The sequence below is a fragment of the Agelaius phoeniceus genome, chromosome 4 (assembly GCF_051311805.1).
Source record: "Agelaius phoeniceus isolate bAgePho1 chromosome 4, bAgePho1.hap1, whole genome shotgun sequence".
Lineage (NCBI taxonomy): Eukaryota > Metazoa > Chordata > Aves > Passeriformes > Icteridae > Agelaius > Agelaius phoeniceus.
The window spans coordinates 16,138,771-16,162,728 of NC_135268.1; the positions used below are offsets into that span (position 1 = coordinate 16,138,771).

The 23,958-nt window shown below is 40.2% G+C and overlaps 1 protein-coding gene across 4 annotated transcripts in view; it reads left to right on the forward strand.

The window, feature by feature from the left end:
* The window catches only part of NR3C2 (nuclear receptor subfamily 3 group C member 2), a 190,118-nt gene that overhangs the window by 146,974 nt on the left and 19,186 nt on the right, over positions 1 to 23,958 (forward strand). For all 4 annotated transcript variants that reach the window (XM_054633356.2, XM_077176960.1, XM_077176959.1 and 1 more), the window contains 2 exons: positions 11,170 to 11,508; positions 11,918 to 12,062. In XM_054633356.2, coding sequence (XP_054489331.1) covers positions 11,170 to 11,508; positions 11,918 to 12,062 — 484 coding nt within the window. The remainder of the gene's footprint in view (positions 1 to 11,169; positions 11,509 to 11,917; positions 12,063 to 23,958) is intronic.

The following is a 23,958-nucleotide window of genomic DNA, read 5'->3' on the forward strand; positions in this document are numbered from 1 at the left end:
AGCATTTCTCAAAGCTGTTATGTGCAGCTCTTGGTGAAGTTTTGTTTTTTCCTGAATCACCAAATTATCACTTCCACAGTGATATTATTATTACAGTTTCCTTCCACAGTGCTCTAAGTCCATATCCTTTTTACTCTTCCTCACAGTAAAAGCGTAGTCTTTGCTGTCAAAACTTGCCTGTGTCTCCTGTTCCTCTTTTTCCAGAGCTGCTGGTTGTCACCAGAACCCTTTAGAAACCTGCCCCTGTGGTTTGTGATGATGTATTTCCATTACTCACTTCCCCATCATGAGAGAAGTTGTAGGAGCAGGAGGAACTTGTCCTTTTCACCAAGCATTGCTTCAGAGAATTTCCATCTGAATAGCAGGGCATAAAGATTTAACTGGCCATGCTTGCAACAACCTTGGCCAAAGTAGGGTGGGCTCACAATGCTGAATTGTTCTTTTTGTTATTGATCTTATTTCCTGCTTTTTTCTCCCCACCAATTCCCAAGTGCGCAGCTTTCCATTTTTTGTATCTGTGTTTTGCTTAAATAAGTGTGAGGTGTGGCAGGCATACCTGGCTCAAAAAGCAGCCCTTGGAGCCCAGTGGCAGTAGAAAGAACATTTCCCAGCAGGTTATGAAGGGAACGTTGAGCACATTTAAGCCTTAGGAATACACAGCAGCAGGAAGCTGGTGTTTAATAAAGAGGGAGGCCAGGTGAAGGCACTGGATGGGGTGTTTCTAAACCACCCAGTACACATCTTCCTGCACACTGGGGCTGGTGGTTTGTGTGCTTTTGTGGTTCTCTGCCATCAGCTTTCCCAGATTATACAAATGGGTGATGGTAGAGATTTGCCATTACCCCGGAAAATGGTTGGTATTACCTACAGAGTGTTTTCACTAATGTTCAGGGTGATTTATTGAAGCAGGAGATTAACAGGGCTATACTCTTTTTTCTTTTTTAATGACTAATCATGAACTAGATGGTGAAAAATATGGCCAAGATGACTGCAGAAGATAAACAGCCCGGTCGTATTTCACAGGTAGCTTTGCTGTTCTGGGAAGTGGGGGAGATAATTTCTAGAAGATGAGGGACAGACCAGCAGCATTCAATGTATTAGGAGTAAGGTCATTTGACAGAAATCTGTGTTGATAATAACTGGGGATATGGAAGTCATACAGATGAGGAGACAAAGGATCTCACAGGTTTTGTTGCTTGGGGGAAAAAAAAAATCAAGTGGGAGTGTGGTAATAACATACCCAGAAAGACCACAGAGGGAAGGGCAGCACTTACAAAGCTTAGTTCTAGCAAGAAGAAAAATGACACACTCTTTAGCATGGAGTGGAAGTCTGAGCACTCAAGATATAGAATAAGAGGTGCTATGGCAGAGTTTGGTTTTGAAGGACTCTGAAACACTTGTTGAGAGAGCCTTTCTCTCCAATGTAAATATGAAGTTTTACACATGGTAAGTGTCTGTCAGGGTTTTATCGTGTTGTGATCGGGATGGAGGGCACATAAACCATGTAACAGACATGGAACATTGGGTATCAACCCAAATAAAAGAAAGAGAGAAGACTTGGATGAGGAGTGCCTTGCAGAAGGCTGGATGGGAATGGGTGTCTTGGGAGGAACGTTGTCACTCGGCCTAAGGCAGAAACCAGTGACCATAGCTAAGAGTACTCAGTCTGGTGCAGTCAAAATCTGTTCTCCAAAGTTTCCTTAACTTTCTTTTTAATCAAATTATTACCAATGCTTGCAGTTCAAGCTGCTGATGTTTCATTCTAACAGGTGTCTTGGAGTTGTAGGTGATCTCATCTTTGCATTTGTTGTTGACATTTTACTGCTTGTCTTTATTTGATGTCAAATAGAATAATCAAAACCACTGATGCATTTAGTAGACAATTCTTAGCTCAAGAATTATTGAATTTGCTATATGCTTGAAGAATGAATAAATAATCAGTAAAAAATGAGTTTTGGGAGCATCTGAAAAGGACTGATTAAGATTGGCTTTTATCAACATTATAATTTACTTTTGTAAGCTTTTTTTTAAGGCTTTGTTTATTGGATGATTTAAATATTTAGTAAATACATTTCTTTTGAAATTAATGAAGAAGTACAAGAGAGAGTTTTATATACCAAAAATGTTAGATGTGAGATTGTGTTATGTGATTTGGGGATTTAATATGCAATATATTTTGGGGGAAATTTTTCATACTTTAGCCATTTCTCATTAAAAAGCTTTATCAAAACCAGCTTGATTTGATTTTAACAGGAAACCACTAATTGGCATTTGGTGAAAGTTGTTCCCACACAGGGAGGAGTACCCCTATGAAACTGTTATTTTTCATTTAATTATCACTTTGAGGATTGCTGAGAAACAAGCAAATGTGTTAGACATTTTCCCTGACAACCTAAATATTCCTGTAAAATGCACTTTGGATCTTGGCTTTCTTTTGTCACTTCTGTCCGCTGTCTCTTCATGAATGCTTAGCCTGAAACTCAACTTCAAAAAGGGATTAATTCCTCTGTCTCTTACTCAAACACTCCCCAGTGCTCATCCCTGTCCCATGTGACAGACAGGTGGGTAAGCTGAGCTTGACCCTTGGGTCAGACCTCAAAATACACAAGATTTGATCTGGGCTTTCACCTGAAGATTTTTGAGACAACTGCTGTGTGCAAACGTTGGTGTGAGGTGCCACCTCCCTGCAGGTGTTTGCATTTCACTGCTCAGTATCTCGAGCCATAAGTGTAATCAGAAGAAAATGTGGTTTTTTCATTAAAATATCATGAGATTTCTCATGAAGTGGGCATGTAATTACTCAGAATAGTGTTCTTCCAGAGTGGTTCCTTGTTATACTGAAAGGACATCCGGAGTAGAGTCCTGTTGGGGATCCAGTAGTAATTGTAATGATTACATGTATAACAAAGTAGGGAATAAATATGTAAATCTACAAATTTGGATCAGAACTCAAAAGCATCTTCAGTTCCAGTGTTGGAAACCAATGTGATGGCATTTTTGGTACAGACTGGGATGTTGAGAAGTGCAAGTTGAGGCATGGGGAAATGGGATACCTGAGAGCAGCTGCTGAGAGATGGCAGGGAAGAAAGAAGAGCACGGTCGGGTGATGATCATGAGGTAAAGTCAGAGAGGTGAAATTGTTGCAAAAATAGGCAAAGTCTTGTGTGATGCCAAGGAATCACTCTGTTTCTTGTCAGAGCTGGCAAGTGTGGGCCTGATGATTGTGTCTGGTTTCAGCACTTCTGGGCAGCCTTGCAAAATTGTCACGTATGTTCCTGTGCCAGTTGGTGGGATTGCAGTACCCGTGGTACCTTTGTGAAGGACGTGTCTCTCATGTCTTCTGGGACTTGTCCAGTGTGAATGTCCTGCAGGTCCCTTTTTAACCTGTTCTGTTTTTCACATCAGGTCTTTACATTGAGAAAGGTTCCTTTAAGATTTAAACTGAATCTTCCTGAAATTTCATATCATGTATCTGAAGAAAGGTGCGTACAGATTAGAGACTGTCCCGGGAAGAACAAGGATAATAAGATGCTTAGGAAAAGAAAAAAGAAACAGAGTCAAAGAAACTCATTTCATGTTAGTGTAGAATGAAGAGGCTTTAAGAAGGTCATAATACCAGTCTTTCAATTCAAAAAGTGGTGTAAAAGAGGACAGGAATGATAAGTTGTTCTTTTTGGCCACTGGGGGAATGATAGGGAGAAATCAACTTTACTGCAGACAAAAATGATGCAACACTGGAGATGTTGGGAGAGCACTGAGTGGTTCGATAGTGGTGGGATATTGTAGAATTCTCTTTATTGGAGATGAATAGCATACTGAGTTGGGCAAAGTTCAGTTGATCCTGCTCAAGGCGATCAAATAAACTGCTTCAGATAAATTGTTTCTGTGCTTTACAGGCCTGTGCTCCAGCAGCATTGCACTGCATCATTTATTAGAATCTGTTCCAAACAAAGCAAAATGCAAACATTTCTGAGGTTGTTCTATAAGTAACCAAAGTAATATTTACCTAGTTGCAGTCTGTTTTATTAGAATTTAAATCCAACTAGAATAACGAACCAAAATACATCCAGGTGAACATAATGAAAATAGTACACAATTACCATTAAAATGTGCATCAGAAGCTCTTTCTTCTATCTGTGTTGTACCTCCCTTGTAGGTATCCAGATGTAAACCAAGAATAAGAATTGCACTTATGGATGGTCCTGGCTCTTTGCAGGGTCTGACTAAAGGCAAATAAAATGTGACATTTCCATAGATCAGACTTCATGCATGTTTACTCCTTGTCTTTAAGCTGTCCAGTCCTGTCAGATTAAAGTGTTATTTATTAATTAGTAAACAGTATGTCAGATTATGTCATTGTTTCAGTTGTGCCTTCCATTTCATTCCACTGAATTCAATCATCAGATTGAAGCTACTTGTCCAATAAAAAACTTCCTTCTTACATTGGAGGATAAGAAATGAGGAAATTTTCTTCACTTTGTTAATTAGACTGCTGATTCCTCAGGCTCAACAGCAAATTTTCTGTCACTTTGTCCTCTGGGTCACAGCTGTCAGAAACAGATTTTAAAATTTATTTTGCCATGTGAAGCCAGGACCTTTGTTTTCTTCCTTACCAGCTGCAGTCTTGCTTTCTTTGCATATTTAGACAGACTACTGGGTCTCTTCATCATATCCCAAACACTGCTGCAGAAATCACCCTTGAAAAGCCTCTGCTCTGCAAGAGTTGAGTCCTTTTGGCAGTGTGTCTTACATGATAAAGTAATTTTGTGCTCTCCTTTTAAGTCCCTGTACAAGTTGTCCCTGCTTCAGTAGTTGCTTTTCGTTTGCTTCCTCCCCTTGGTCTCTCCAGTCAAAGCAGTGACTCATCTGCTTGTCTGTGGGCCCCAAGATTTGTACCTGGTCCTTCCTCTCACACATGGCACAACAGGAGTTGGACTCATGGATCCTTGTGGGCTCCTTCCAGCTCATGTTCTATGATTCTAACACTTGGGGTCACATTTAGAGGTTCTTCATCTTCTGGAGCTACCTGAAAATCAGTGGTTTGTTTCCCAAAGTGGGTAATGGGTTTTATGAAAGCTTTAGGGTCCTATCATGGTTGTTTCTGGAAGAAAATAAGAATGCTTGAGTGCACTTTGTAGGGAAAATTGAATAATGCTGTAGGATCTCGTTTGCATTACTGTTTTTCACTTTATTCCATGCATTCCCAGGCATATGTGTCTGTGTCTATATGAAGTCTGTATTATTGTCTAGAAAATTCTCAGCAAAATCTCAGTCCTATTGTGCTAGACAACTAAGTGAAAAAACGTCTGTACCAAGATAGCTCAAAATTTTCATGTCAAGATACAACAGATTTGGGGGAAGGGAAAACACTATTTGTGGTAGCAGTAAAATAGCTAATGAGAACAGATGTCAGCTCATTGAAGTAAGTGAGGCAAAGTCACCAGGCAAACATGATGAAAAGATTCAGAGGAGAGAAGAGTGGCATTTTGATGGAGCATTTATCTGTACAAAGGTGGAGGCGCTGAGTGAGGGCTTAGAGAAGAATCTACCTTGAGTCAGAGCTGCCTTGAGGGGAGAATTGGCACCTTTGGTAACTGTGGTGCAGCAAGGTCCTGCAGGTTGTTTTTGGAGAGCAGAGGGAGGTGTTAGTGGCAGGGTGTGCAGGGAAATCCTGAAGCATTTGGCATAGGGTGGAAGGGAGGTAGCTGGCAGCTGTGGAGGCTGGGCAGGAGGCGGTGGTTGGAGCTCAGGTGTGGAGCTCGGGCACTGGAGCTCAGTGGAGGAGCCCAAGTGTTTGAAATGCAGGTCTGCACTGGCTTGGGTACAGAGTTACAGGTGGCCACAGTGAGTTTTGCAGCATAGTGTCTACCCTCAGGCTGCCTAGACCGCCAGTGGTACAGCACACGTTAGAAATAATCCCAAATTATTCCACTCATCTGAAGTAGTGATTTGCACCTCCCCTGCCTTGTCTTTTATATTTCATATATTTACTTCAGTTGCTGCTTTCTCTTCTTCTCTGCATCTTTTTTTAAACATCCACCACTTTCTGTGTCCTCTGCTGTGTCGATTCTGTTTCCCCTCTCTCTCCACTGAGAGGCTTTATACTAGAGGTAGCATGTGTTTTTATAATGTGCTTTTGATATCCCCTGTGGGTTCAAACATGCATAGAATATAATAAAGATCTGTTGGGTCAGGATCAGCATGGTCCTGGCTCTGGCAGAGCTTTACAGATGTGATTAAATAAAGGTCTTAGTCGTCTAAATTGCGACTTTAGGTATACAAACAGTAAATGATTTTCTGATGGACATCAAGGCAAGCTCTGAATATCATCTTTAAGAAAAAATAAATTTAGATTCCAGGGGGTTGTCATCACAAGTCTTGTGATTCACCCGGCATAGAACTACAGCTTATTTTCTAAACTTCAGACTTGGCTTACTTTTTTAACTTTCAGAGTACTGGAAGCGAGTGTGAGTCTGCTGAGCTTTTTACATTGTTCATCTTCTAAATTTGAACACTAGTACAATTCTACAAACAAGATACTACTCTCTTAGAAATCTGCTGAATTAAATCATAATATTTATGGGGGCTTATCTATTAAAAACATTTTGTTCTTCAATGTTTCTAGATCCCCTTTTTTTAACTGTAATGTGATGAAAATTATTAATTTTGAGCCTATGAAAAATAGTGATTGGGTGTTGGAGTCCATAACTTAATTTGTGTATATTCCCTGGGCACAAAGGAAGCATATAATGTATATAATCTAAATGTATTATCTTCCTCTAGACCTAACTTGTATAGCATGTGTACGTTTACTATGATATTTTTGAAAAGATAGTGTGGTAGTTTACCTCTCTTGTGGCTACCCTAAACCCTCAAGCTTTGCCCTTAAAAATAAAGAATGCTATAATTTGTAGTTGATGTTCATGTTAATTTGTATTCCGAAGCTGCTTTACAATAGGGCCACATCCAGATGAATGTTCTGTTATTGGACCTAGAGTAGCATTCCCTGTTGCAGATGACTAGAAACCTACTCAGCATTTCACAGATGGCACAAAAACTCCCATCCTGAGATGGCAGGATCCCTCTTTCATCTTCAAGAAAGGAGACTTCCATGTGAGGGTTCAATAGTTAGGAACCAGCTGTCCAACTGACTTGAATCTTATTTGTTCCACTATTTATTGTTAGAGCTACACAGAATGGCTGTTGGAGGTGCTTTTTTAAAATCTAGGTTTGTGACTTTTCAAATGTTACGCCTTATTTCTTTTAATTGGAGCATAAGGACCACCTAAAATACTCAACAAAAGTCATGACAGATATATGAGATTTTAACCTCTGGTATATCTGCAGTGTCTTTCTCTATTGTTTGTTTTTCTTCACCTATTGCTCTATCTCAGATGATTGAAAAATAGGAGAATTATAATATGATATTCTGGTTGCAATAACATTGAACAGGAGGGCAAGAAGTCCTGCAGTCACTGCTACACAGCCATTTGGATGAAACCCTTGTCCTAACCCCAGACAGGCTTCAGACTTCAGCTTTGTCACTGGAAATGCCCCATGCTTGCTCCATCCCCTGGTCATTGTGGAGAGCCAGGGATTTCTTGAGTGTTTTCAGGGAGTAATCCTGATGAGTGTGGCTTTTACTCTCCATTTCAGAGGTGGCTTATTTGGTTTTGTAGCTGGTATTGGAGTGAGAGAGCAGATGTGAAAAACGGCTTTTAAAGAGCGCCTTGGAGTATGTACTGCTCAGTTTGTATTTAATCTTTACTTGTTGGTTTCTGTGGGAGTTACCAAACCAGTTGAGCTACAGCACTGGCATGGAGCCAAATGAAAAATACAGTTTTCTTCACTGTAAACATGACTGTCAAGCAGTAATGTTTTTCTCAGCTTCATTTTAAAGGCATTATAATGGAAGAAAATGAAACTAAAACACATTTTTATGCCAGTTTTATACGTGGAAGAATTTTTTTTTTTCTTTTAATAAAAAACTCTTGGAGAATAGAACATACAAACTTATGTCTTAAGTATGTTATCAGTTATCTGTGCTGCAAGATACTTGATGGAGTTGGTAAACCAACACTTTTTTTTATTCTGGTGTAGTTTTGGTGCAAATGCATTTTTTTGCCTCTGTAAACATGAAAAATGTGTAGAGTTCTCTTTTTTTAGTCCTGTTTTGATAACAGAAAAAAATAAAATAGTGCCTGAAAAACTTAATGAATAATAGCAGCAAGAACTAATCTCTGTCTCTTCAGGCTTATTTTTAAACTCTGTTTTCAGTGTCCAATGGCTCTGTTAACTCATTATCAGACATTCAGCTGAGTTTGCTCATTGTTGCTTTGCTTTTGGGATTTATTTTGTTGAAAAATCTGTAAGTCCAGCTTTGTCTTTCTAAGATAAATGCAAACTATATTTAGTGCTCACAGTGATGAAAATGCAGTTGTTCCCTATGTGGTGCAGTTGCACCTACTCAAGTAGGTGCACCACATGGGGAACAACTGCATTTTCATTTCCTTTTCAGGGCTGAACTTTCCATGGTTGTCTGCTTTGCCTATAACTCCCTCTGTTTTATTTTGCAGAGTGAGGAAAATGCTTGTTTAACAAAATGATCAGCTGCTGCTTTGTAAAATGGATTTTTGGGTACTAGAGTTGAAAATGACATCTTGAAGAATGGATGTTGCATCCATGTAGCTTGATGCACCAGAGGATGAAAAAATCCTTTGGTTGTGCTTCGTTGTTTGAATGAGTTTTTTTAAGAATTTTGTAATAGAAAAGTAAGAAATAGGATTTGAACAGACTTATAGAAGGATCTTCTCACAATTCTTGTGTCTTGAGACAGATTAAGCTGCAGTGAAACCTTTGCTGACAGCTACTTGTCTCATCTCTTCCTTATAACTTCAAATGGACAGCTATTCCTGTGTAGCCTGTGCTAATGCTTTTGGTAATTAGGAGGTTTTTGCATAGATGTGATTAGCTGAACAAAAGAACTTTAAATTTTATTAGGAGCAGTACATTTTTATTTGCATATTCAATCCTTTTATTAAAAAATTCAACTTGCCTCACTTGGTCTGTATGTCTGCAGGCATGGAGGAAATAAGGAATTCTCAAAAGCAGAGAAATACATCCTGAAATGAATCAATGAAATTAATTTCCTTCACCTAATTTCCTCCACCTCTCAGAAGCTAAAGTGATAAAAGTTAAACATAGATCTCTGAAGTTCTCTGTAGGCTATATGAGGGTTGTTTGCACTGAGATCAGCCAGGAAGATCCTTCATGGTGTGATGGAAACTACTACAAACTGATATTTGGATTTTGGACTCCCTGCTCCATGCAGGATGTGCTGCAGTAGCAGGGAATTTTATTTTTATCTTTTGAACGCCATAGTCAAGGAGAATCTCTTTGGGCACCTTCAAGATCTTGTGTATGAGTAGTAACATCACTGTTTTCTGTGCCTCGTGCTTACCCTAATAAATAATTTTTTCTGTTGAATCTTGGGATGAACCATCTCCTCTGAGTTCGAGGTACTGTCCCAGCAAGGAAGCGTTGAAAACAAGGGGCTATTGTTGCACTTGGGTGTGCATTGTCCTGGCCCCTGGGCGTCTGTATCCTGCCTCACTCTTTCCCAGCCACTGGCTCTGGGCAGGCAGCCCCACTGTCCAGGAAACAGCGACACTTTAATGGCTGCTGTCACCAGAAATGGTCTGAGGGCAGCAGCAGCTCTGCTGTTGGAGGGGGGTTCTTAAAACATTGGTTTATAGAAGAGTAATGAGGTGGTTCTGTGGGTCTCACTGGGGAGTTTCCTGCGCCGTAAATAAGAGGAGCAGGAACAGGCACATAGAGCAAGCTTTGGAAACATCCCAGGAGGAAGTGGCATGGCATGCTGAGCTAGAGTGGAGGTGAACATTTTTGAGAGATGGAAGTTGTCCAGAAAGGATCCTGGAACTGAAGAAAAGGAGTTATATTTAAGGAAAGATAGAGGAGGGGAATTGATGATGGGAAGAAACTTGAGGAGGTAAACTTGGGAAAGGATATGGACTAGGAAGGGGCTATTTACAACAGTATTCCAAGTGGGAGTGAGATAGGCTTGTATTTACTGATGCCAGTAAAAGGAATGTTGTAAGAATCAAGAGAGAGGAAGATAAAAGTCCAGACAAGGGTTTTAGCTGTGTCCAGATAGATAAGAAAGATTTCATTTGAGAGAAGTTACTCTGAAAGATCTGCAAACACTTAAATGTAGTTCATTATTTATTGATTTTAAAGATTATTTGTTGTTGTGGTTACATTTCCCTATTGCAAAAAGGGTGATGATGGGTTTTTTGGTTGGTTCTTTGTGTGTGGTTTTTTAACAGAATTGTCTTGGTTTTTAATTCCAATTCTTTTCTCCTGCTATGGCAAAGTTAGGAATGCAGCCCACAGGGAATGGCTGGCCTCTCTTCAAGGAATCGAAGCACCATAGCATTGCTGGCTTCTAAGAGTACTTAGTAAAGAAAAGTAGGGTGGGTAGAATTAAAGAAAATAAAAGGAAATTAAAAGAAAAGGGAAGGCAAATCATCAGAGACATGTTGATAGCAGTGAGAAAGGTGTTACATGAAGTTCAGTTTTTCTTCTTTAAGTGGATAAATATTTAAGCTTTAAATATTCAAAAGAAATGGGTAAAGCTGTTACAGACATATCAAAGCAGCAAAAGGAAAGGGGACTTGACTAAGTTGAGTTGTTCAAAATGAATTGACTGCAGTTCAAGTTGAGGCAAAAGCTTAGGAGGGCTCTGGGTCTGCTAATATTGTGCAGATTCCTTTTGATGACCAATGCAATGCAGATCATGAATTGCAGCCTTGTAGGTGATAAGTGATTACAGGTCTGAAATGTTTAGTTGGCACTGACCACAGTAACTAGGATGTTTTATGCATGTCTGTATGGAGGCAGATACTGGACATTCTGTCATGTATAAAAACATCCAGTAAAGCAGTGAAAATGAGCTTAGAGGTGCCTTTTGTTCTTTTTTCCAGTGTGACGATGCTGCCAGCAGTGAGGTATTTCTTAAGGTCCTGCGCCTGTTTCACTGAAGGGCTTTGAGATTATATTTTGGCTTTCATTTCCTGTATAAAGCCCAGAAGCCCAGGGTTTTGCTGGCTTTCTGTACTGACTTGGCTTTCTCATTGCTCACATTCACAGCCCGGAAGTCCAAAAAGTTGGGGAAATTGAAAGGGATGCACGAGGAGCAGCCCCAGCAGCGGCAGCAGCCGCCCCCGCAGAGCCCCGAGGAAGGGACGACGTACATCGCGCCCGTGACCGAGCCCTCTGTCAACACTGCACTTGTCCCCCACATGTCTGCTATCTCACCAGCACTTACTCCCTCTCCTGTTAAGATCCTTGAAAGCATTGAGCCGGAGATCGTGTACGCAGGATACGACAGCTCGAAGCCGGACACGGCGGAGTACCTGCTCTCCACCCTAAACCGCCTGGCCGGCAAGCAGATGATTCAGGTGGTGAAGTGGGCGAAGATACTTCCAGGTAGGACCATGAGTCATCTGCTGAGATGTCACTTCACTGTTTCTTTTAGTTCAGAGAAATATTTGCTTGGCAAATTGCATCTTTAATCCATGGACTGTGTTGAGAAAACCGGCAACTGGGGGGGTGTGAGACATGAACCTCTGAGAGAAGATAGTTGGGTTTTTTTCTTATTTTATGTAAAGTTTGTTTCAAATGTCTGTGATTGATGTTTAAAAAGCTTTCATTTTCAGTAATAGCCTCTTAAGAAGAAAACATGTTTTGTCACTGGAATGAAAAATTGCGGTTTTATTTTTTCTGAATTGGGAGTGTTGCTCTTGTTAGTGAATACTGGAAAAGTACTAAGCTATGTGTTTGGTGATGCTTTGACCAGCCCTTGTAGTTCATGGGTATTTTCTGGTTTGATCTCTAGGATTTAGAAACTTGCCTCTCGAGGACCAAATTACTTTAATTCAGTATTCATGGATGTGTCTGTCATCGTTTGCCTTGAGTTGGAGGTCGTACAAACATACAAACAGCCAGTTCCTCTATTTTGCTCCAGACCTGATCTTCGATGAGTAAGTATTTCTTAATGGCCCTTTTCAGTGTAGGCTGGAAGGATTGCTGTCTTTATTTGGTTTTTCAGGCATACTCGCAGTCTAAGAAAATTTCAGCTAATTGTGGCTTAAAAAGCAGCTGAAGTTTTAATTTTTTTCAGTGACTCACATTTCAATTGCCAAAGCTTTGATTACTGCTGTCCACTTCTCCTTATGTATGGGGATGTGTTCTCAAACTGGGACCATCCCACTGGTTTGAAATGTGACTGATACACAACCACAATTTATAGAAAAGAACATTTTTTGGTATCTACTGGAGCTTGGAAAAATATCCAACTTCTAGGAAATGTGAATGTTTAAATTACTGGGGTTTTTCAGAGCAGTCATATAATGGTGCTTTTGTTAACAATATACAGCTGTTCAATGTGTTTTCTTGACAGTCTTAATTACCCTTCTTTGCGACCGTGAAAGAAGCCAAAATGTTTTTTCAGTAATGAAACATAACTTCTTTTATGATGCATTCAGACAAAAAGAAGGATCAACCATTCTGTCTGAGTATGTGTTCCTTCATATTTTATGTTTGTGTGTGTTTAGTGCTTTGCTTTTGATGACTATAATTTAATTTCTGCTCCATTCTCCTAGTGTTTATTACAAGACAGTAAAGTCAAAAATCTAAGTGAATGCACAGGCAGTCAAATAGGGGCTTGCATCATTTACTTATCCCAGAACGCTGAGGGGGTTTTTTTAGGGGTAAAAAGGAGACATAATCAATAGGATATGGGTTCACTTGGGGGGGGGGGGGGGGGGGAACACAAAACAGGAATAGAATTAAAAAAAAAATAACTTACCACTTAATCTCCTGATGCATTTTGAAATCTTTTTCTTGGAAAAGACGCGCTTTGTCACTGTCTATCTTAATAGTCTGTCTTTGATTTAGGAATTCCTAAATAATTAATGAGTATGAGATGGGTCCCAAAGCAGTGAGCAGTATCAAACAAGGATTGTTTGGTTTGGGTTTTTTTTTTAAGAGGGGGAACTGGTGATTTACTTCATGTGGCCGAAAATGTAGTGTCAGCCATTTTCCACGTTGAAAGTACTTCCATTATGACTTGAACATTAGAGAATTGTCACAGGAGAAGAAGAAAAGGTATTTGCAGCTAGAGGTAAGTGAAAATGTGAACTTTGAAGAGTTTAGGTCTCTTGGGGGAATGTAGACTAACAGTTGAAACACAAAAGCAGCTTTCCCTCATCTCAAGAAAGTCAGTCAGGGGGTCAGAATTTATTGGACAGAGAAATCAATCCTGCTTGCAAATAAAAGTGTGTGCATTGCTTGCTCTTGTTCTACTGCAGCTAGAAGCAACTTCGAGAATTTGAGATCAATTGAGAGTTTTATGCTGCAAGCCTTGAAGATAGGTACCTGTAGAATTATATTGAGGTTGAGGTAGGGATCCAGTTGCAAAAAAGAGTGCAAAATTAAAACATCCCAAACCAGATATGTAATTGAGATAGTGGTCTGGTCTCCTGTGTATTTGGCAATATACTCATTGTAGAGAGAAGGCAATTGCTTATAAGTAGAGAAAAAAAAATTTCCAGGAGATGTAAGAGGGGTACAGGGCCTTTTGAAGTAGTTAATCAGGGCAGAAATTTCTCTGGAGGTGAAAGAGTAGACATTTGAGGTGAAAGAGTAGGACATTTGAGGTGAAAGGGTAGGACATTTGGTGTTCACTTTGAAACAGTGATGGACACATCTCTGGAACGTGAAGGGTTTTCTTTCACACACACTTTGCTTGTGTTTCATACTCCCTGGGTAGCACGGCAGGCATTTGTTCCCAGTCTCTCACATTGCCACTCAAAATGGTGGTTGAGGCTGGATTTGGAGTCTGAGTTTAGGGCTCTCTGGCAAAGTAAAGTTGTTGAGAAGCTGGCAGAGAGCCAGTGGAGGATGGCCGAGATGGTCAAGGCTGACTGGGACAGTGAGGGACCTGATGGTGCAATGTGGATTTAATTGCACCCTTCAGCTTCCTAATGAGTGGTAGAAAAGATGAAGTGTGGCTTTTCATGGAGGTGTTCAGGGGAAGAATGAGAGTTTGTGATCCCAAGCTTGGAACAAGACAGTGCCTCCTGGTCAGCAGGAGAGGACGTTTCCTAAGGAGATGGTGAATCAGCCGAGCAGGTGCCCAGAGAGACCCTGGAGTCTTGGTCCCGGATGATGTCCAAGCCTTCACTGGGCAAAGCCCCAAGCAGCCTGCTCCAATGTCAAAATTAGCTCTGCAGAGAACAGAGGGTTGGACTTGAGACCTCCAGAGGTCCCTCCCAAGCTACTGTTTTGTGATTCTAAGTTAAGAGATGCAGTGCTTTTCCCAGTTTCGAGGTAAGGCCAGAGATTACGTACTGGAATTGTACAATGCAGTTCAGTGTAGGAACCATTTCTGTAATACAAAATACAATACATATTCCTGTTCATGAAGTGCTTTGAAACTTTGCTCTGAAATTCCTGAAGGCTGATCTTACCTTTACTTTTTGAGTACCTTGAACTTGGAAATGTGCTTTGTAATTATAAACACTGGGCTTTGTTTCTGTGCCATGGAGTTTATTAGACCTCCTTGAGGTTTACCTGGTGAAACTTTCTGAGTGTTTTACTGCCCTTGGCATTTTAGGACATTTATAAATTGATGCAGAATGAAAGGGGATGCTTTACAATGCCTTTCCTTTTAGTGGTTTGAGAGAGTTTCATTTCTGTTATCACCTGGCCAAGATTTTCTTGGTATTTTTTCATATTGTGTCTGGAGAGGTCATTTCCTGTTTCTCTACAAGAAAAAATAAGCAATGTCCTTGACCAGACCCTTGGTGCCCCAGAGGGTTCAGCATTTTCTTCAATGAAAATGAGTGAAAGTAGAGGTTGGCATTAGTGGAATTATGTGGCTTTGTTTTACGTTAAATGAATTTTCCGTTTACTCTTAACTACTGTGAATAAAAGGAAGTTGTAATGTTTCTGGAGGGCCATGATATATGATCTTGTTTTCTTTCTTGTTCTGAAGGCCTGTAAACAAGGCCAATAACAAATGAGGATCTGTATTGTTAATAGCTGTTAAATGTAGTTTTGATTGTATAAATACAGTGCAAAATGCCTCCCTACTCATATGTGGTTTGATTTCCTGTAGGCTTGTGGAAGGCTGGAAATATTTGTCTGCCTTCATTTAGTCATGCTACCTATCTAATTAAGTGTACTGTTTGTCTTTATGGTTCAAGCATATATTCCATTGATTTAATTGGGCTTAACTGAACACAAAGATTTTAACTGAGGGATAAGGAAATGGCTGCTCAGCCTGTCACAGAAATGCCTAAAAAACAGCCTAAAAAGAGGCATAAAATAGGGTGTTTTGTGTTGTGTTTGTTTAAGTTATGGCATGTGCAGTTTTTTCATCCATTTCTTTTGTATTGTAGTAGCTGTGATCAAAACTAATATTCTGTAGATACAGCTTTGGTTTTAATCCACAGTAAATCTTTAGAAGACTGTGATACACGTGGCACCACATAACTTGTATTGAGGGTAAACACTCTTAAAGAATGACTGCATATGGCATAACATTCAAAAGTGTTGTAGTTATGTTTGTAGGCTGTGCAAACTGAAATTCAAGAAGTTGCAAAATTCCAAAATTAAGGTGGTCTGCAAAATCACAGTTTAAGCCCTTTAGGTGCATGCTTTAAAAACTGTATCCTTAACAAAACCCTTAAGTTATACTATCCCATAATATTTTTCCCATGTGACTCCTTTGATCAGGTTGGATGAGATGTAAGGATTATGTAGTGAGAGACTCTAGGAGGTTTTTCTTCATTTGTTGTCACTGAGGAAACCTTACCTTGAATGGATCTAGGGATTTGGGAGAACAGAGATATTAATGGAGAAGATTTTCTTAAGACATGGGAAAAGACTGTCCCTAATGCAAACCCTAAGCTCTGAGACTTTTCAGATTCCTTCTGCAAAAGTAACAGAAATCCTGAAAGAAAAGAAAAAAACAAAAAAAAAAGTTTATTTAACTCAAGAGAGGGAGAAAATTTCTTTTTAAGATTGAACCAAAGACTCTAGCTAAAATTTTCTAATCTAATTAAACCTGAGGCAGGCACATGTGTGGATAATCTAAGTCCAGAGCATTAAATGGGTAAAATTATACACAACTGAAAGCAGAAAACAAAGTAGTGCTGGCTGGAATGGGTGCAAGAACAAAGCAAGGGATGTACAAAACCCCACGGTTTGTAACACCAGCTTATTTTCGGGGATTCTGGCTGAAACTCTGCAAAATACACTTTACTACAGGGAGCAGACTTAAACAGGATTTCTAAGGCATGGTTCTGGAAGGTTGGGCAGTTAGTTGCAACTTCCATTGCTTTTTCCCTTACTGGATGAATTACTCATAGAACTAAAGGCTACCATGACTCTTTCCCTGGCTGTGCCCTTTTGAGGGAAAAGTCCTCAACATTTTTGAAAAGAGGTGGCGTGACAGTTCATGTCTTCAAGAAATGAGCCCAGCCTTTCAAAAGCAGGAGTTTTTCTGTCTTTGCAGTGCAGAAGTCAGATGCCTGAATTCCAGAGAAAGGCAAGGGATGCTCCTTTTTGCTCAGGTTTTAACGGGCTCAGGCAGTTGCTGTCCGCCGGCTACTGGTGACAACATCCCAGGTATCTGCTTCCACCCATACATTAAGTCAGGGCATTGGCTGGCAAGCTTTCAGAGGCTCAGGAAGGAATAAAAAGCATTTACAAGTTCAGCACTGCCAACAGAAACCCAGCAGGAGCCAAGACACGGAATGGCAGGGATCCTCGCTCACACAACGTGGGAAACCAGTGGGAGCGGTGGGACACGGGCTGCCTTTGGGGCCGTGGCTCATGCTCCCAGCACATCTCCTCCTCCCAGCTGGGAGCCAGAACTGCATCCCTCATGGCAAGCTGCACTGCTTATCCATTCCTTCCCCTCAGGAAGATGCATGGTGGCTTCTTATTTCTCCTTAAGGCAAAACACAGTTGATGGCATTGATGATGAATATTAAAACTCAGGCTGTGCTCCTCCTCTAGATATTGGTTTGTGCTGGCATAAAAGCCCCAGAGGGACAACCCAACCCTGGAATTCCCCCACAGGTCTCAATTTATTTTTTGCTTTTAGGTTTAACATTGTCTCTCTGTAGATTTCTGAATCTGCAGCTACTTCTTGAAAAGACTGAAATTTCAAAATAATTTCCTATTTTTATCAAATCTACCCAAATTATCTTACTTACCATTCCAGCTTTACCTGGCTGCAAAATAGCAGTGATGTGGGATACTGAGAGAGTTCAGTGATGCTGAGACACACTCTGCGGAGACACTTTAGTTTGTTAAAGTACAGCATCAATATTTCAACAGTATTTTGCAAATGCACTGCATGACTAATGTGCTGTGTGTTTTCTTGCTTCTTTGATTTTTCTCAGTTTGTCATCTGCAGCAGAAAGAATAAATCACAGGTGCAGAAGTGTGCAGGTTCTGAATTTCCTGGCCATTGCACTTGATGCTGTTGTTGGTTTTTTACCCTAGTCAAGGGCTTGAGGGTTTGCCTAATGAAAACCAGCACTAGGCATTGTATAAGGTACCAAAAATTATTGGACTTGAAAAACTGAGTTTAAAACCAGAGCCAGCTTTCACAACCATTTGGATCAGTTATGTCATTTTTCCATCTCTGAAATTATTATATTAGATCATATGCAGCTCAGTCCTTACAGTAAAAACATTTCAGTAGAGGCTGCACTTTACTTAATATTTTGTACAAAACATTAAGAGCAGAATGTAGTGATGGATATATATTTATTTTTAATTTTTTAAATTTAGAAGGAGACCAATGTTGATGCTGGCAATAGATGAACAACAGAGAATACAACTTTCAAATGAGACAGTTGAGGTAGAGCAAATGAGGTAGAGAGGAGCAGGAAAAACAGCAGTACAAGGGGATTTCTAGGAAGTTTCTGTGCTAGCACTGTCACGGGATGTGGATGGGCAGAGGATTTTGTAACATTGAGGAAAGCCGTAAAATTAAATTAAGGATTACTATGTAGCTCAAGTGAAACAGCTAAGATTGTATTAAAAAAATCTTCATTTAATAATTATGTACATTTTCTGAGTAAATAACATTTTCATTACATTCCTAAACTCCCTCATAATGTGCCAGTGGAAGCTGGGACCATTAGGATTTGGTGTTGTGTAAGGCAGTGCAGGGATGCAGCAGCTTCTCTGTGCCCCTTCAGTGCTGAAGCCTTTAAGCCTTCCTGGTGTTCTGATTTCTATGGTAACAGCAGGAAGATAAATGTAATAAAATAAGCTGAATATTTAAAATCACCTTTATTTTAAATTTATTTATTTAACTTCATATACCTCAAGGCTTGGTGGGGATAATTAGTTAGATCATCTGTGAATGGTGATAAAGCCAATAAGAAACTTCATTCATTGTTTAAATGATTACTTTTTTGCTTTTATGTTTGGCAGGGTGATGGCTGTTAACCCTTTTGTCTTCCCTTGCAATCTGCTAGTCCTGTAGTTTCTAAATTTAGGTACATTTTTGTAATCTCTGTCATCAGGCAGCCTCCAAATCCCTCATTTTCAATTATTATTGCCACAACCAGAGCTGGTAAGAGTTGTCAGTGTTCAAATTTGCTGATAAATTGTTTGTGCAGTCACTGGTCTTGTTAAAAGGTCAGCAAGCACTCCTTGGTGATCCTCCCTGCATGGTTTTTGCTTGCATGTATTTTAGTGAAGAATACTGAAATTATGCAAAGTGTCATTGCAATGAAAAGTGAATATCTTCATCAGTAAATATTTTATATACAATGTTACTACTATTTACTTTTTCATAAAGTGTGGCTCAGTTCCCATCCAGAGGAGTACATAAAGGGATTTTGTTACATACCCACCCAACAGTAGTGCAGACAAAAAAAGAGAAATTTTGGAAAGCTGCTATCATACCTGTACATAATAGATGTAACATGCTTCAGCTAGATTTTCCCAGTCTTTATTTTGGGCTTCTCTTCTTTGTAAGCAGGTTATTGGTTGGACAAAGCAATAGATTCGGTTTCTTTGCATAAATTTCTAAAGGCTCTGCCTTTTAATGCCTCTATCTCTAAACACTTCTTAAATTTCTGAAGTGTTTTGCTTCAAACTGTGAAGCTTTAAAGGAAAACAGGATATACTGTAGATTTATGGAGATCTGTGAGAATGGGGAAATGTCAGGAATTGTCCCTCTAGCAGAGTTTGTCGCCCTTTAAATTGGCCAGAGAAAGTTTAAGATCAGGACAAGGGACTTCTTCATTTGCCCATTCTAGCAATTACTTAGGTACTTTCTGGATGTGAGATTGCATTTGGACAGTTGTGCCTAATAACCCTTCTGTGTCTTTCTCTGTGAATTTGCCTGTTACCTCTTTGAATACATTTATAATCTTGATATCTAAAATGTTCCGTGGCAGTTGCTTCTGCAATTTCATTATGCATATTTGTTTGTTGGAGATGTTTCTAAAGCAGGTGGCTGATAATTTAATGGAGTGCCACTTCATTCCAGTATTTGCAGTAATAGTGGATATAATCCTTCTCATCCCATGCATGCCATTTATCACTTAGATCTCCATCAAGTCCTGTTGTTTCTTCTGTGAGCTGAAGAATCAGTGAATCAGTTTGATCTCCCCTTGTATATATCTGCTAGTTGTCTGCTGTCCCTGGACATCCTCAGTTCCTCCTCTCATGCTTTGTATTAATTTTGGGAGGAGACCAGACCAACACACTAGATTTAGAGCACAGTGGATGCAGCACGAAAATTACAATTTCTGTCTTGCTCTCAACTCTTCTCTCACATATTTGCTTTTTTTTTTGATGAAAGGCATTTTCAAAAGGCACAAGCCCAAAAAACCTGTCCCAAGTTACACCTAGGACTCTTTATTGTGTGATGTTTGTTATTTTGTATGTATGGTGGGAGATGATTATACTGTCTGCATTGTCCAGTCAGTGACTTCCACCTTCCATTTTGTCAGCCAGCCCCACAGACTTGCAGGATTTTTCAGCAGTCTTTCACAGGCAGCTCTTGATTTCATCGTCTGGAGCCATCAGCAAGCTCTGTCACCTCCAGAGGTCTGACTTTTCTCATATGATGTACAAGCACAGTTCCAAGCCCAGGCCCCAGCTCTGTGAGACTTCCCTGGTAACCTCCGTTACTTGTGAGAGATGTCCATTTGTTATGACCCTTGGGCTCTTATATTTAAGCTGCTAATAATCCACAAAGAGACAACCTCCTTATCCCCAAGCTCTCTTTAAGAGCTTCCAGGAGATCTTTTTAATAGCTTTAAAATCCAACCCTGCCATGATTGCATCTTTCCATACCTCCTGATGCAAGGCAGTGTGCAGGTCCTAGACCAGTAATTACCTACGCTGGCACACTGACAGAATTGATTTGAGCCCATACCCAAGCTGCATGCCCCAGTTTCCTTTGTGTGGAAACCAGGGCAGGGGAGAGGAGGAGGAGGAGGAGGAGGAGGAGAGGGTTGGTGTTTGCTTAGGTCTCAGCCCATATGGCTGTGGGACACAGCTAGACCTGGCACGTGCAAAGCATTTCCGTCGTGCAGACATTGCCTGGATCCACCAGAGCGTCCTCGTGCTATCGCCAGAGTGCCCTCTCAGATTCATGAGACATGACCTCTCTCCACCAGAGCTGTGCTGAGTTTCTTCCCTTACAGCATGTTTATTTATCAATTCATGCTCCTCTTTCAATGGTTTTGCTCGATATAGAACTGGAGCTCACTAGCCTCTGATCTCCAGTGCTCCCTTCCCACCCTCAGACCCATTTTAAGAAATCAGTCACGTTTGTCGCCTTCCACGACTTTTATAAGGGCAATTTAAGCAATAAGCTGCACAGCACAGTTAGTAGTTCAGCAATTCCGTATTTAAGTTGCTTTACAGCTCGTGGATGGATGCCATCTGGTCTTGGTGATTTATTACTATTCATTTTACTGTATTTTTTTTTCCTTCTAAACCCTCTTCCACTTGCACTTGAATCTGAAACTATTTCTCACACTTGCTTACTGAAAAGGGAGAGCCCTTACTGGGTTCCTCTACAGAGAGCACTGATGCAAAGATTTTATTTAACTTTCCTGATCTTTCTCAAATGCTTCATTTTCATCTTGCTCATCACTTGGCCTAGTGGATGGTTCTGGCAGATTTCCAGCTTGTGATGGGTTCAAAAGAATCTGAGCATTAGTTTTTACGACTTTAGACAAAGACTTGTCCAATGACTTTACATTTAGCATAAACCATAATTGTGCTGTCCTGGTATTGTCTCAGCATGATTTTGGGACATCTACAAGCATTTTGGAAGGGTTTCTTCTCGCTTCTGTCAATGTCTTAGATGTTTGTTCCTTGCAATTGTATCTGAATGTGGTGCTGCTTTAATCTTCCTGCACACAATGAGCTGTTTGCTGGCATCTCCAAATGCCTCTCACATGCACAGTGCTTGCTTCTGCTACTTCCCCTCTAGAGTTAAATATGAGCAAAAGAAAAATTAGGAAGTCGTTTTTCTAAACTGGCATGAGAGGAAGACGTGCCTCAGTCGACTTCCAGAAAATGCCAGGCTTTGCGTGACAGCATGAGCAAAGTCTTAATTTTTGAGGCATTGTTGGCATAAAAGGAGAATTGCTGCTGCATGTGGAATATAGCAGTAATTTTGTTGATGTACCACTGCAAGTGACAATGAGCCCTGGCAGAATGGATGTATAAAACAATACCTAATGGGCACCTTTTCTGGCTCTCAGTACCTTTCTCTGATGAACTTTGAAATGGGGTATTTATTGCCATGTGTACATTATCATCACTTATTGAATGTGTTATTGAAAAAAGCATTTTGGTAAAGGCATAATTATGTATTTTCTCATTTAAAACTGTGATTTGTCTCTTTTGAAATGCAAATGCAAACCAAAAGAGAGTATTTGGTATCAGCATTCTCCTAAGTGCCTAATTAACTGTTAATACCAGCATATACTTGGGGTTTTTTGCTATTGATGTGCTTGGGATTTTAGGGTTACATAACTGGGTGATTATTAAGTTGGATTTTATCACAAGTTCTCTGCTAGTGATTGAGAGCTGAAACTCTCCTTTGGCAATCATTATCCATGGGCTGTTGCCAATTCCTTCGTTGATAGGCATATAACAGGAGGACACTTGGCTGGAACTTTTAAAGCAGCTCTAAATTCCTTAGTATTGCTTATCCGGGATGGTATTCTCTAGGGTCACCATGATGATTTTCTTGTGAGAAAACTAATTTTCAGACTTGACTTCTATAAGTTCAGTTTAAAATTGCCAAGTTGAATTTAAAAATTGCCAATTGCCTGAGTGGCTAAAGGCCAAAAAAATAGCAGCTTAATGTCTGTAGATCTGTTTTAATGTGAAACTATCTTCCTTTTCTGATTATCAGTGGTCACACTGGTGGTCCTGGGTCCAGTCACTATTTTGTCCTGGGTTTGGCAGTGCCCAAATTGGTGCAAAGTAATAGGCAATTTTGCCTCCTTGGAAGGAGATGACTCTAAAGCTTTGCTTTAGGAGTAGAAGGCAAAGTGTTGAAGGGAAGAGGTTTTGTATCTTTCTGCTGTGGCTTGCAGACTAAGCAGAGATTAGAAAGTGCTGAATAAAAAATAAGTACTGAATGAAATGTCATAATTGAATTTTGCCTGAGTCCTGCTTGCATTTTGGCTTGGATTTTGATCAGTGTGTTAACTTAATGAGGCTGCTCCAGTACGGGTGACATCAGTGGCATTTTTAATGGCTTCAAGATGGGACACAGGTGTCTGGGTGCAGTCCATTGAGCAGAGGGATGCTCAGTGTTTCCTGCCCCTGTGCATGGAAGAATTTATTCAGGTAGTGGCATTCTGTCCCCACTGTTGGAGTAGAATACTCCTTCGAGAGACAGTTAAGTGTTGTGACAACAATATGTTTATTTTTTTCTTTCTCCAAGAACCTCAAAACTTTTTCCAGTCAGAATGCCTATTTTACCTAAGGCAGGTAAAATAATTCGGGCCAAGGGCTTTTTATGATTAGAGGGTTGGAGCCACTGAGTGGGGGTTTCTGTAATCCCATGTCCTAGTCTTTTTCCCTCTTTATTCTCAGTAGCTCTACCTTGCCCTCAAGGTGTCTGGTGATGTTTTTACTCCTCTCTCTGTCAAGTTCAAACTGACTTCTTTTGGCATGAGGGAAAGCATGCCTTGGTTTTGGAGGCTTCCAAACAGGTTTTGACTTTCAGGCCTTTGGCAGGTTTTCTTGTTAGGCTACATTTGTTTGATTGGTTGTTTGTTTTGGTTTTGTTACAGTGAAAAGTGCTTTCTGAAGGTGGCTAAAATAAATTTTATTGGTGGGCAACCTTCAAATGGATACAGGTTTTAGTCCAGCAAGGGAAAGGCTCTTGGGTATAAAATTTGAAATGATTCTTACAGTGGTAAAAAGTGTGAAATCAGAAGACACAAAAACTATCTTGGACATCAGAGTTTTGCTACAAATATTTATTGGTCTTTTCCTAAGTATTTTTTGGGCTGCAGGGACCAACTCAGGTGCATTTTTGTTCCTCTAAGGGGCTGTGAAAGGGGATGCCTTGGCCAATCTTTTCTTGGGATTATCAGCAAGTCATTTAAATCCTGATGAAACCTCAACACACCCACCTTTATTCACTTCTCTGTCTAATTTGGGAAGATGCCTTGTGCTGCAGCTTTGAGTAGTACCCATGAGAAAGTAAATAAAACCTAGTATCAGGTTTGGTTTGGGGCTGAGTTTCGCCTGTCAGTGAATATTTCTTGCTGTGTGTGTTCCTCTTTTTGGTTACGGTCAGTTGAGTTGCAGTTTCCATCCTCAGCGAGGAGATTTACGATACTGGGCTTCATG